The following is a 15,799-nucleotide window of genomic DNA, read 5'->3' on the forward strand; positions in this document are numbered from 1 at the left end:
TCCTTGCTCTCTCTCTTATCTTGCTCTCTCTCCCTCCCTCCCTCTCTCTCTCTGCAGTCTCCGCTGCAGTGCCTCTGCAGGCTGGATCACGTTTTCTAGTTGCCAGTGAAAATATTTCAGCCAATGAGGGCCCTGAAAACCCACCCCCCTTCTACCCTACACTCACTCACACCACCTACTGAAAGATGGAAGCTATGTGCAGAGAGCACTGAATCATACTCCATATACAATATTAATCCATCACACACAAACAAAAACATATTCTTGGTACACAGGCCAGGCACACAGGAAATACAGGAAGCTGCTAACAAATAGATCTGATCTGCAGAGTGCAGCACTAAACATAAATCCAATAAACAAATTCATTCAAATATGGAATATTTAACAGCACAACACCCATGAATCATACTGCATCACGTTACAGGCCAACATACATATAATGAGCCACACAGTTCATATAGGGAAAACAGACCACATGACCACCACTGCATTTTTCAAAACAACATAGAAATGTTGTATACTCGTGGTGAGATTTCACTGAAACGCAGTATCACAGAAACATGGGATATTCATGTCATCAGCTCGCTTTCACAAACACAAAGTGGCAGACACTTAAAATCAGTGTCCCTGTCTGGCCGTCATGCCACAGCCTCAGCCGTCACAGACCAGCATTACGTAACGCGGATTTTAATCAGTTTCCCATCTCCACAGGCCTGCATGTTGACCTATAAATAATCCTCATCTCGGATTGAAAAGATGATCTATGAAAGAATATCTGTGTGTGCTTCTGCATAACCCACGCATTGAGAAAACATTCCATTGAAGTTGCTTGATTCTTTATACTTTGGCTGTAACAGAGAAATACATATCTATCTCTCTATACACACATTTATTGTATGAGCTAGATACAGTTTCCCCCAGAGTCAGATAAACTCATGGATACCATTTTTATGTCTCTGCATCCAGTATGAAGGAAGTTAGAGGTAGTTTCGCGAGCCAATGCTACCGTTTGCACAATGACTTGAAGTCTATGGTATCTACTAGCATGCTAGCAGTTACCATAGACTTCCAGTTATTCCTCTGCCGCTAGTTAGCAACTTCCTTCAAACTGCACGCAGAGACATAACAATGGTATCCACTAGGGAAGTATATTCTGGGGAAGTAGATAAAGAGTTTAATTGCCAAAATCCCGATGTATCCCTGAAAACCAAATTAGGTTATCTTTATGATGATGTTATGTTAGAGAGAGAGAGAGAGAGATTGTGTGCAAAAAGAATGCAATTCATACGTGGATGTTTTGAGACGAGAGACAGATGCTTATAAGATGGCAGCGTGTTAGAGGGACTTTTACAGTTGCGGCAGGATTCAATCCAAAACCTCACTATAGCACACTTGACGTTGAAGGGTTTTGGTTGCGCTCAGTATTACAGCTGTAGGACATTATAATACCATTCTAGGGTTAGGGTTAGATGCAATATAAGGCAAGTGACTTCAATTACTAATTTCTCTGAATGGGGGTTAATAAACATTACCAGATTCACTGGGAATACATTACATAGTATGAAGAAATACTCCAGGCCGCAGCGTTGTACTACTTGTCAGACACAGAAAACTGAAAGTGTTTAGTCCTACTGGGCATGGGGGTGGGCTTGGTGGTGGGCTTGGTGTGGGGTTGGTGGTGGGCTTGGTGTGGGGTTGGTGGTGGGCTTGGTGTGGGGTTGGTGGTGGGCTTGGTGTGGGGTTGGTGGTGGGCTTGGTGTGGGGTTTGGGGCGTCCGTTGGTGGCTTTTGAGCATTTATTTGGAATCCTCATGTCTTAAAGGTACACTCCGAAAAATCATGTTGCCACGAGCAGCACCGGAGATATTGAGATGAGCAGCACCGGAGATATTGAGATGAGCAGCACCGGAGATATTGAGATGAGCAGCACCGGAGATATTGAGATGAGCAGCACCGGAGATATTGAGATGAGCGAGATGCAAGACTTGGCTCTCACACAGTCACACACAGTATCTGCTCACGTGCACGGGTTCGCTTCACGCTGTTCACAGCGTCGTAGCCAGTACACCATGAATCCTATAAATTAAAATGTCAAATTTGGGTGCAATCCATAGAGTTCAAATTGTCTTTCAACAAAATAATTGGTTACTAACTACAGAAACCATTTTAGAACAATCTGCGCTGGTGGGTGTCATGGCTTGCTGAAATGACATGGAACAACCCGAATACCATTCTAGGGTTAGGGGACACTACTTGTAACAGGTATACTTAGGGCTCTATTCATTCTGTACAGTTGAAGCGTTTCAGATTGTGTGATTAAAATGTAAAGGTAATTTCTGATTGAACTGACATATGCAGCAGTTTACTGTGAATGCAGTCTGTGCTAATGCAGGAACATTTCCTTTACATTCTTGGTCCTCCAGATGCATTTACTGTTATGACAGGCAGGGGGCAGTACAGAGAAGCATGGCTCGGATGTGTGTGCTTGTGCATGGAGTGGGTTATTACTCCAGTACCATGAGGAAATATACTGCTCCTTCCATTTTGAGATATCATTCATTAACACATAGCAAAGCGAAATAGCAAGAGGAAAGAGGAAATATGGCACCACTTTTGACCTTTGATCGCCAGGCTCCATTCACCGTAGTCCGTCAGAGATTGAATGTGTGATAGTGAGTTTGTGAGTCCATCCCTCATCTCTGAAAAATCGGGTAGTTCTCAACTTTTGTCGAACTAAGGTTGAATACTTTATTAATTCAGTAAAAGAAAGCTACCAGATACGTGTCATACGAGTTCAATAAGTATATGTGTTCAATAAGTTCAATAAGTATATGTGTTCAATAAGTTCAATAAGTATATGTGTTCAATAAGTTCAATAAGTATATGTGTTCAATAAGTTCAATAAGTATATGTGTTCAATAAGTTCAATAAGTATATGTGTTCAATAAGTTCAATAAGTATATGTGTTGTATTGGCCTTTTTCCTCTCATTGCCAACAACATTTGACGTGTCAATGCTTTAGAAATCCACTGGCTGTACAGTGTTATCTTGGTAATGATACTCTTTCAAATCTTAAATTATGCAAGTTTATTCCTACTGCAGCCTCACCTGGTGTTAATATACCAAACCATAGTAACTTCATGAAGGGCAGAAAGTTCAAAGTGAACATTGGATACCATTGGACACCGAGTTCTATTCAGATCCTTCATCGGCACCATCATCAGTATCATCATCATCGTTATCCTCTTCATCATCCTCATGATCTTCATTACACATTCAACATACATGTACATACATTTAAAGTCCACAAAGCAAAGAACAAAGAACACCAAACCAAGGAGCGCTGTAACTCCCAGTTAGAGGGCCTAGGCCCATTCAGGTATGGAGCTAGGTAAGGTGTTCGTAGAATTGACCACGTTGCGGGGGTGTGGAGATTACAGAGTTAAGAGGTTAAGAGCGACCTGTACAGATGATGGATAGAGGGAGGGAGTGTAAGAGAGGTGGCAATTCACAGTGCATTGTGGGCCTGTGAGTCAGGGGGGATTTCAGGGTTGAAAGAGGAGACTACCCAAGTTTATGGTTAGACAGTCCAGACTCCAGGGCAGGGGGGGGGTTCCAGTATGAGGAGATGTTTAACCGTAGAAGCCGTGCAAGAAGACACAGACGCACAGGAGGATGATGGCGTTGGCATTGACCACGTTCCTCCACATGGGTTTCTCTGAGGTGTCTGTGAGTTGCCTCTGCAGCTCAGCCTGCTCCTCAGCACTCAGCTTGGGAGCAGTCGATTTCTCCAAGCCACAGAAGCTCAACACTGCCTTCTTACAACAGCCTGGCTCCTCGGTGGGCTCTGCACAGACACACAAACACAGGGATGAGGAAACAGTGTGTGGTTGTAAATGTGAGAAATAAAATCTGTATGTGTGTCACGGAGTAACAGATAGAGATTGGAGAGAGACCTCTCTCATCATCAATATCCACATGGGTAGGTTCTTGATCTTCTTTCCAATTGTCTAGCTCCAGATCCACCCTCTCCTCTGTGCTGTTCCTCAGCTGCCAGCACAAGCGGTGCAACTGCAGATGGAGGGAGGAAGAGGCACAGGACAAACACATGGGGAGAAATTAATTTAGAGATGGCAGAGAGACTGCGTTTTTATTCAATTAACATTCACGGATGGAAGAATAACTAAATAAGTTTGACTATTAGGTGAAGTTGTAACTTACATGTTTGTCGTCGATGGGTTTGGTCATGAGGGAGATGCTGACTATCAGCAGGCAGGAGATACAGAACAGAATAATGGAGAAGTAGAGGTAGTGGACCCCACAGATGATCTCAGGACAGTTAGTGGGGGTCACACAGCTTCCTGTCCCATAGGCAAACTCACTGATCATCCTGGTTAAGCCAATAGCCAGGCCTATCGTAAGGCCATAGAACACACCCTGAAAGTGGGGGAGGTCTGTGACTCAACACATTTTCATGGTTCACTTCCAATTGCACAAACATCACGTATAACACGAACAAGGCAGTAAATGGTGAAAGTGGTAACCAGGGTCCTTTGAGCCTAGCCAGCAGAGTTCAGATAAACTACTTAAGCAATAAGGCCCAATGGGGCATGTGATATATGGCCAATATTCCACGGCTAAGGGCTGTCATTTAGCTATGGTATATTGACCATATATCACAAACCCCTTAGGTACCTTATTGCTTTATTAGACAACAGATTAAATAAACCAGTTCAAACCACAAGTAGCTCAGGGAAACTAGTTTATATCACACTGACTTTTGTTAAGTTAGAGACTCACCGGCTCATTGACGCGCTTACAGAAGATGGCGAGCATGAAGGTGGCAGCGATGGGCGGAGTCAGGTAGCTGGTGATTGACTGGATGTAGTCAAAGAGCTGGCCGCTCTGAGCAGACTGGACCACAGGGATCCACGCTATACTCACCCCGATCAGAACCAGGATAAACACCCTACACAGCCAAGAATAATACATCAATATCAATATTACCCATTTATCTAAACGCAAACATACACAAACACAAGCATATACACACGTGTTAAAATAAGTGAAGTCCAAAGAACTCGAGCAGGCTGAGCTGTGTGTTACTGTACCTCCCAGCGATCATGAGTTCCTTCTCGGAGGAGGAGCTGCGTATCTTGGTGTAAATGTCCATCGTGAAAAGGGTGCTGGCACTGTTGAAAATGGAGGTCAGGGAGCTCATCAGAGACGCCATCATCACCGACAGCATCAGGCCTCGCAGACCTGCAGGAAAGAGGGGGAGGATGGGAGGAGAGGGCAGGGAGGGAGGGGATGCAAAGGAGAACGGGAATGGAGGGAAGGCAGATTAGGATAGGTAGAGAAAAGAGAAGGAATGAAGAGATGAATGAATGTGATGGTTGATTGTATTGGCAGCAACAACTGTTTTCCTGGAATAAGGAGTAGTACTTATTGAATCCACTATTTGTAGCAGTAGTAACAGTGTTGTAGTAACATAGTCCCTGTGCAGTGCGGTGCCAGGACAACAACCTCTCCCTCAACGTGAGCAAGACAAAGGAGCTGATCGTGGACTGCAGCCAAACACGCCCCCATTCTCATCGACATTTTTTAAGTGGAGCAGGTCAAGAGTTTCAAGTTCCTTGGTGTTCACATCACCATCAAACTATCATGGTCCAAACACACCAAGACAGTCGTGAAGAGGGCACGACAACACCTTTTCCCCCTCAGGAGGCTGAAAATATTTGGCATGGTTCCCCAGATCCTCAAAAAGTTCTTTAGCTACACCATCGAGAGCATCCTGACCAGTTGCATCACCTCCTGTATGGCAACTGCTCGTTATCCAGAAGGTCCTAATTTTTATTTTTTTTGTCAAAGTCATAGACTGTTCTCTCCACTACCGCACGGCAAGCGGTACTGGAGTGCCAAGTCTAGGTCCAAAAGGCTCCTTAACAGCTTCTACCCCCAAGCCATAAGACTGCTGAAAAATTAATCAAATGGCCACCTGGACTATCTACATTGACCCCCCACGCTTTGTTTTTACACTGCTGCTACTCGCTAGTATCGGTATTGTTATTTTATTGTGTTATTTAATGTTACCTTCTTTTTTTTACCTCAGTTTATTTCGTAAATATTTTCTTAACTCCATTTCTTGAACTACATTGTTGGTTAAGGGCTTGTAAGTAAGCATTTCACGATGAGGTCGTATTCGGCACGTGACAAATACAATTGGATAGTGGTGCTAAGACTGTCATTGTTACTAGATGGACGAGTATCTTCTGTTACCCACCATTTGGCATGAGGTCCACCACCAGTTTGGGATAAGCAATGTTGGTGCAGCCAACACTGGCCCCACAGTACCTCAGACACTCCTCTGGTTCCACGCAAGCCACCTCGTCTGGGTAGAGGATTCGGCTGATCATGCCAGGGAAGACCATGAGGAACATGGGCAGCAGCTTCAGGTAGCCACACAGGATACAGCCAGCCTTGACATGGGAAAGATTCTTGGCAGATAGACAGCGCTGGACAATCACCTAGGTGACAGGAGAGATAACAACCCTCCAGTGACTGAAGAGGTGATGGGTTACGTTTTCATGGTCAAACAGAAGTATGGTGCCTCTGTATTGCTTGAATATGTCAATATCAAGAGTAGAGGGGAATGAAAGGGGTTTGAAGTCAAATGCACTCATCATTCCTTCCATGCACCATACAGCCACATATCTTCTGACAGGCACAAATGTGTATGCAGCTTTTCTAGTGGAAATATTCATCAAAGGAAATGTTTTCCTTTCCGAACGTGACCCAAATTGCTGATCACAGAAGAAGGCATGGCGCTATCATATATGAATTAGAGAAACTTAAGCTTTGAGTTCTGCTAATCGAATAAACTGTTTCAACTTGCGTATTTAACGTGTGTGAGTGAGTGCTCGCTCGTGTGTGTGATTGTGTAAGTCAATATCCTGTTCTTTTTTCACAGTCACCTCTGTGTTCCCGGCTTTTAGTCTTATTTAAGTCTGTGGGAAGGAAGTGCATTTGGGTCTAACTAAAAGCATGCTTCTCTTCATAAGGCAGCCACTTAAGCTAAGACAAGCTGAGAGCTGGCTGGAAAGAATGGCCATGGTAATGATACACACATTAGTGTGTGCGTGTGCATGTAACTGAGGGAGGGTGTTAGACTTATTCATTCCCTACGGAGCAGTAGGCTACCTGATCAGTGCACCAGTACCAGGTGGCCTGGACAGTGAGGCCAAACACCAGGCCTGGCCAGGGCAGGTCCCCTGTCACCGCGTCCCTGAAGATGTGGAAGGAGTCAGGCCGAGGGGTGTAGCAGCTCTCACTGATGTTGACCCCAGTCAGAGTGGGTATGGCCTCCATGTAGCGCGTCTGGAAGTTCTCATAACCTCCCACCTCATTGAAGGCTGAGGAGACAGACCGAAGAGGGTTGGGAAAGAGGGATGAGAGAGGTTGGAGGAATTGGAAGAAGAGAATAAATCAAGGAAATGATAGTCTGTAGAAAGGGGGAAGGAGAAAAAGGAATGCATTGGAGGAAGGGAATAAAGAAGGGAGGACAAAGAAGAGATATAGAGTTATAGGAAAAGGAAAAGAGGCAATGAATAAATACATTACCATAACCCATGAGGATGAATAAATACATTACCATAACCCATGAGGATGAATAAATACATTACCATAACCCATGAGGATGAATAAATACATTACCATAACCCATGAGGATGAATAAATACATTACCATAACCCATGAGGATGAATACATACATTACCATAGCCCATAAGGATGAATAAATACATTACCATAACCCATGAGGATGAATAAATACATTACCATAGCCCATGAGGGTGAATACATACATTACCATAACCCATGAGGATGAATAAATACATTACCATAACCCATGAGGATGAATAAATACATTACCATAACCCATGAGGATGAATAAATACATTACCATAACCCATGAGGATGAATACATACATTACCATAGCCCATAAGGATGAATAAATACATTACCATAACCCATGAGGATGAATAAATACATTACCATAGCCCATGAGGGTGAATACATACATTACCATAACCCATGAGGATGAATAAATACATTACCATAACCCATGAGGGTGAATAAATACATTACCATAACTCATGAGGGTGAATAAATATATTACCATAACCCATGAGGATGAATAAATACATTACCATAACCCATGAGGGTGAATAAATACATTACCATAACCCATGAGGATGAATAAATACATTACCATAACCCATGAGGATGAATACATACATTACCATAGCCCATGAGGATGAATACATACATTACCATAACCCATGAGGATGAATAAATACATTACCATAGCCCATGAGGGTGAATACATACATTACCATAACCCATGAGGGTGAATAAATACATTACCATAACCCATGAGGGTGAATAAATACATTACCATAACTCATGAGGGTGAATAAATATATTACTATAACCCATGAGGATGAATAAATACATTACCATAACCCATGAGGGTGAATAAATACATTACCATAACCCATGAGGATGAATACATACATTACCATAACCCATGAGGATGAATAAATACATTACCATAGCCCATGAGGATGAAAGATCCCACAACCATGATGATGGTCTGCAATGTGTCTGTGTAGATCACTGCAGCCAGTCCACCTGAAGCAGAGTGCACATGGTGAGAGTCAGCACAACACAATCCCACTCATTACTTATACAGGGTTACAGTCAATGACTAAGCTGTGGAAAACCACTGTAGTACTCATTTACACTGTAGACGTGATGTTTATTTTTTACTTGAATGATTGCCCTTGGTCAAAATAGCCTGTAACAGGATAGCCTGTTAGTGGTCCAGTTGTTCGTTTGATGTTTGTCTATCACATAGACTCTATAACTCCTATCAGTAGTTGTGTACGGTATATGAATATACATGTAGGTCATTGATATTCATTTGAGCACAATGGTAATGAAGAAGATACGGTGGCCTACATACATTTGAGTGGGGCTGCCTTACAGACTGAAAATCAAGCCCTAGCAAAGAATAACAGTGCACACAACTTTTGCTGTTGACTGCACCTCGAAAGCATCGATGTGTCACGTGTGCATGACAGTATTTGATGCTGTGAGTCACTCTATTTTCAGCAGTTAACTCACCTTCACGTATGATATTTACAAAGCCTATACTAAACTCCACTACATGTTTATATGAGCATTATGCAAACCTAATCCTATACAGAGACTTTTATTTTATATTTAACCTTTAATTAACGAGGCAATTTACCATGACGGCCTACCCCGGCCAAACCGTAACCCGGACAACGCTGGGCCAATTGTGCTCCGCCCTATGGGACTCTCAATCACGGTCGGTTGTGATACAGCCTGGAATTGAACCCGGGTCTGTAGGGATGCCTCTAGCACTGAGATGCAGTGTCTTAAACAGCTGCGCCACTCAGTAGACAGTCTAGACTAATCTACATTACATGTTTACATGAGTATTATGGAAACCCAATCTTATACAGAGACAGTGTTGCGTCAATGACCTTGCTGAAGGCCTGTCAGTGTGCTAAAATCCAGGAATGAATGCATCATTACAGAGGTGAACAACAAGGTTTTATCAGGGAGTATGGGTAATTACCCATGGGGTACAGGAGATAAACAGCCTTGGAGGAAGGCATTTGTGCTGTCAGACATAGTCTGCTATTAAGACTCAAATACAACGATAATAGGATGGACTTTACTCCACTCTGCCATGGTTACAGATAAGAACTCCATATTGGTTTAAATGGACATAGTCGATATAGGGCTCCTCTCAGTGAATTAGTTATATATCGCTGCTATACACTAAGTGTACAAAACATTCGGAACACCTTCCTAATACTGAGATGCACCCCCTTTTGCCCTCAGAACAGCCTTAATTCGATGTGGCATGGACTCTACAATGTGTGGAAAGCATTCTACAGTGAGGCTGGCACATGTTGACTCCAATGCTTCGCACAGTTTGGTCAAGTTGGCTGGATGTCCTTTGGGTGGTGGACCATTCTTGATACACACAGGAACCTGTTGAGCGTGAAAAACCCAGCAGCGTTGCAGTTCTTGACACACATTTAAGCTGGTGCACCTGGCACCTACTACCCTACTCTGCTCAAAGGCACGTAAATATTTTGTCTTGCCCATTCACCCTCTGAATGGCACACATACACAATCCATGTCTCACTTGTCTCAAGGCTTAAAAATCCTTCTTTAACCTGTCTCCTCCCTTTCATCTACACTGATTGGTGGATTTAACAAGTGACATCAATAAGGGATCATAGCTTTCACCTGAATTCACCTGGTCAGTCTATGTCATGGAAAGAGCATGTTTTGTACACTCAGTGTATATCACTGCTATATACAGTTATGTAGTGTATAAGTTGAGAGTATGTATTGATATACCTGTGACGGTGTATAGAGCCGTGATACTTAGCAGGAGAATCACAGCAAGGTAGATATTCAGCCCCAGAGCCTGGTTAATAAAGATGGCTCCAGAAAACATATCTGCCTGAGAGAGAGAAAAAGAGATTGAAAGAGAGAGAGAGAGAGAGAGAGAGAGAGAGAGAGAGAGAGAGAGAGAGAGAGAGAGAGAGAGAGATAGAGAGAGAGGGGATTAACGACAAAGGAAGGGCTTCTATAGGGCTAGCACACGATTTTGGATGAAGAAAATGTTCAATATAATAACTGTCATAAACGAACAGCTGACTGAAGACCAGATGGCCGAACATTATTGAAGTTGAGTCTGTTTCTACGTACATAAATTAACATGGACTTTTAACAACGTGATGAAACTTTGTTGCCCCTTGCTGAAACAAGCAATAAAACTGGCCTTCTTTAGACTAGTTGAGTATCTGGGGCATCAGCATTTGTGGGTTTGATTACAGGCTCAAAATGGCCAGAAACAAATAACTTTCTTCTGAAACTCTATTCTTGTCCTGCGAAATGAAGGCTATTCCATGCGAGAAATTGCCAAGAAACTGAAGATCTGGTACAATGCTGTGTACTATTCCCTTCACAGAACAGCACAAACTGTCTCTAACCAGAATAGAATGAGGAGTGGGAGGCCCCGGTGCACAACTGAGCAAGAGGACAAGTACATTAGATTGTCTAGTTTGAGAAGCAGACACCTCACAAGTCCTCAAATGGCAGCTTCATTAAATATTACCCGCAAAACTGTTGTTTAAATGGACATATAATTAGCTTTTCTTTCAAAAACAAGAACATTTCTAAGTGACCCCAAACTTTTGAACGGTAGTGTATATATACAGTGTACCTTGTTGTTTTCAACAGTAATATACAATGAACAGTGATATGAGTGACTCACTGAGATCTTAGTGAAGACATAGAGGAAGAGTGAGAGCACTGAGAGATAGATGCGGATGCGCTGGCCTCCGAACCTCTTCCTCAAGTACTCTGGCATGGTCACCACCTAAACAAATCCAGTAGACATGATTACATTGTGAAATAGCACTAGATTATATGCTACAGAAATGTACGAAATGTCATGGTATAATGGTAATTACACTGTAATAGCAGAAAAGGTTGTTCTCACCCCAGCTTTGATGTAAATGGGAACAAAGAGCCATCCAAGAATGATCACCACCACAAGGGCCTGAAAAACACACATCCTAAGGGTTCAGATGGGGAATTCATGAAATGACAGATTTATCTTTTACTAGACGTGTTACTGCTTTCGCCCACTGCTGTTCTCTAGTATCGATCATATGGTGACATTTAACCTACACGCTTATCAGACCCAATATAGATAATAAACGTGTATAAAAAAAGAGCACCTTTTATACAAATAATTGCAGAGTGCAATAGAAATAGAGATGAGATGATAATAGAGATAGAGATGATATGATAACAGAGATAGAGATGAGATGATAACAGAGCTAGAGATGAGATGATAATAGAGATAGAGATGATATGATAACAGAGATAGAGATGAGATGATAACAGAGATAGAGATGAGATGAGATGATAATAGAGATAGAGATGATATGATAATAGAGATGAGATTAGATGATTATAGAGATAGAGATTAGATGATAATAGAGATAGAGATGCGATGATAATAGAGATAAAGATGAGATGATAACAGAGATCGAGATGAGATGAGATGATAACAGAGATAGAGATGAGATGATAATAGAGATAGAGATAAGATGATAATAGAGATAGAGATTAGATGATAACAGAGATAGAGATGAGTTGATAACATAGACAGAGATTAGATGATAATAGAGAGAGAGATGAGATTATAATAGAGATAGAGATGATAATAGAGATAGAGATGAGATGATTTCAGAGATAAAGATGAGATGATGACAGAGATAGAGATGAGATAATGATAATAGAGATAGAGATGAGATGATAATAGAGATTGAGATGAGATGACTACAGAGATAGAGATGAGATGATAACAGAGATTGAGATGAGATGATAATAGAGATTGAGATGAGATGATTACAGAGATAGAGATGAGATGATAATAGAGATAGAGATGAGATGATTACAGAGATAGAGATGAGATGATAACATAGATAGAGATGAGATGATAATAGAGATTGAGATGAGATGATTACAGAGATAGAGATGATAACAGAGATAGAGATGAGATGATAACAGATGTAGAGATGAGATGATAACAGAGATAGAGATGAGATGATAATAGAGATTGAGATGAGATGATTACAGAGATAGAGATGAGATGATAATAGAGATAGAGATGAGATGATTACAGAGATAGAGATGAGATGATAACATAGATAGAGATGAGATGATAATAGAGATTGAGATGAGATGATTACAGAGATAGAGATGATAACAGAGATAGAGATGAGATGATAACAGATGTAGAGATGAGATGATAACAGAGATAGAGATGAGATGATAATAGAGATAGAGATGAGATGATAACAGATGTAGAGATGAGATGATAACAGAGATAGAGATGAGATGATAATAGAGATAGAGATGAGATGATAATAGAGATAGAGATGAGATGAGTGATAATATCAGGTACGTTTCAGAGGTTATGATGATGTTTGCATGAGAGGTTATCATGGTACTTATTTACATTAGACGTTGCCACTCACATTCCATTCAAATCCGCCAATGGCAAGTCCACCTGCAGCCGCAGTCCCTGCGATGCCAACAAAATGCCCACTGCCAATGTTGCTCGCAAAGAGGGATGCCCCAATCTGGAGAGGAAGGACAGAGGAATGTTCATGATCAATTTATACAGAAAGTAATGATATTCTTTCACAGTTTTTGGATATGGAAGGTCATTGGGAAGAACTTCATTCATAAAGGAACATTTACAACAACAACAACAGGTGTACCATGTAAGATAATGGGGCAAAGGTTGCCAAGTACATGGTCCATAGAAGGGAAATATGCAATTAAGTTAGACACCTCACGTGTACCGGTACAATCAGTATCAGTCATTATTGAGTCATTAGGAGCAGTCTCAAATGAAGGGCATATGATTTATAGGCTTCCAACACATCAAGATAAAAGATTATGACCTTGATTTAAGTATGAGCTGGACACTTCCATGGAATACAGGCACGGATTAGGATAGTTCAGGAGAACAGGGTGTCTTTCCAAATATGTGCTACGGTCATAAACAGTGGCCAGTAAATTAGAGCGAGTTCGATGCCTTTGAACGTAATAATGTATCAGCATTCAGGGCTCAAACCACCCAGTTTATAATATGTAATAGACTGCCCTGAGAGAAGACTTATACTCACTGGCCACCACACCATGCTTCTTCCTGCCAGGAAGAACCCACCTACGGTGGCTCGGTTTGTGCTCACCATAGCCTGCAAAGAGAGACTGGTTAATTGAGTTGTTTTGAGATACCATATTCATGTATCAGGGATCATGTTGATCAATAACCTTGTTACATGATACGGTTATTTGCACCTTTTTCAGTTATATATACAAGGTCAATATACATTTTTGTTTATATGGTGTTTAATTGGACTCTGTTAGTTTCACACTGATGGTTTACTACATCTTGTAAACATTGTTTGGGTCAATCATCAATCAGCACTAACCACTGAGCACACACTGGTTGAATCAAAGTTGTTTCCACATCATTTCAATGAAACTACATGTACGTTGAACCAATGAGGAATAGATGTTAGTTTGACGTCTGTGCCCAGTGGGTGTGTAGTTAGTACTGTATCGACTCTCCACACATCTGAAACAATATCACAAATGCAAATGTATTCCTCAGCAATTTAATTCAAACATACTTGGTGACTTGTTCTATAAATGTCTGTCAATATTATACATTTTGCAGCTGGGCATAAATTGAAGCAATCCAGGTACTTCAATGAGATGTCAGTGCACTTGGTATTCATAGGCTACTTAACACTTGGTATTCATAGGCTACTTAACACTTGGTATTCATAGGCTACTTAAGACTTGGTATTCATAGGCTACTTGACACTTAGTCTTCATAGGTTACTTGACACTTGGTATTCATCGGCTACTTGACACTTGGTATTCATAGGCTACTTAACACTTGGTATTCATAGGCTACTTGACAGCTACTTGACGTGTGGTATTCATAGGCTACTTGACACTTGGTATTCATAGGCTACTTAACACTTGGTATTCATAGGCTACTTGACAGCTACTTGACATGTGGTATTCATAGGCTACTTGACACTTGGTATTCATAGGCTACTTGACACTTGAAATTCTCAGGCTACTTGACACTGGGTATTCCTAGGCTACTTGACACTGGGTATTCATAGGTTACTTGACACTGGGTATTCATAGCCTACTTGACATGTGGTATTCAAAGGCTACTTGACACTTAGTATTCATGGGCTACTTGACACTTGGTATTCATAGGCTACTTAACACTTGGTATTCATAGGCTACTTGACACTGGGTATTCATAGGCTACTTGACACTTGGTATTCATAGGCTACTTGTCACTTGGTATTCATAGGCTATTTGACACTGGGTATTCACGGGCTACTTGACACTTGGTATTCATAGGCTACTTGACACTTGGTATTCATAGGCTACTTGACACTTGGTATTCATAGGCTACTTGACACTTGGTTTTCATAAGCTACTTGACATTTGGTATTCATAGGCTACTTGACATACACTTGAGGAGAATTTCCGCATAATGTACCTGGCACAGGTTGGACAATATCTGCAGCAACAAGTGTACTGCATGAGTCCAGCCATTAACCCATTTGTGATTATGTTTTTTGGAAGCCTTCTGAATAACTTTGTATAGAAAGTGTAGAATATCATAATTCATATTTTATGTTTGTAAATATAAGGACATATTATCACTCAGAAGAAAACTCATCGAAACACTATGAAGATGCTTCTATTTTTTTTTTTTTTGTTAAATCATATTCAGAATAGAGAAAGCAACGTTTTTTCCGGATTCAACTAAAACATGCTCTGTTCCTTTCTGAGGGATTAACTATTCACAGACACAGAGTTGTTTTAGTGTCAATGTGTCAATGGAAAGATTAAGGAACTCACCCATACTCCGACTGCCAGGACAACCACAAAGTAGATCACAATCACGGAGATATCCGCTGGGTTGTTGACTGCCACTGTGCCATTATTAGGCACACTTCTAACTAAGGAGAACCCAAAATAATCCTGTGTCATTTTGTCTGTTCTGAGCTTCAGAGGTGACAAGAGGACAGGTGTATTGTAGAAGCCTCTCTCCTTTACTGCTGT

The 15,799-nt window shown here is 41.4% G+C and overlaps 1 protein-coding gene across 1 annotated transcript; it reads right to left on the reverse strand.

Annotated features, from left to right (window-relative positions):
* Positions 1 to 3,071: 3,071 nt before the first annotated feature.
* LOC139409970 (solute carrier family 5 member 1) lies at positions 3,072 to 15,799 on the reverse strand. Its single transcript, XM_071155385.1, has 14 exons — positions 15,596 to 15,799; positions 13,822 to 13,893; positions 13,165 to 13,269; positions 11,616 to 11,675; positions 11,388 to 11,492; positions 10,466 to 10,571; positions 8,612 to 8,692; positions 7,200 to 7,411; positions 6,283 to 6,526; positions 5,111 to 5,261; positions 4,800 to 4,968; positions 4,221 to 4,436; positions 3,956 to 4,070; positions 3,072 to 3,846 (listed from the first exon to the last, which is right to left on the reverse strand). Exons 1-14 carry the CDS (start codon positions 15,725 to 15,727, stop codon positions 3,632 to 3,634), a joined length of 1,983 nt encoding a protein of 660 aa, XP_071011486.1. The 5' UTR covers positions 15,728 to 15,799; the 3' UTR covers positions 3,072 to 3,631.

Source organism: Oncorhynchus clarkii, chromosome 5 (assembly GCF_045791955.1).
Source record: "Oncorhynchus clarkii lewisi isolate Uvic-CL-2024 chromosome 5, UVic_Ocla_1.0, whole genome shotgun sequence".
In the NCBI taxonomy this organism is placed as follows: Eukaryota; Metazoa; Chordata; class Actinopteri; order Salmoniformes; family Salmonidae; genus Oncorhynchus; species Oncorhynchus clarkii.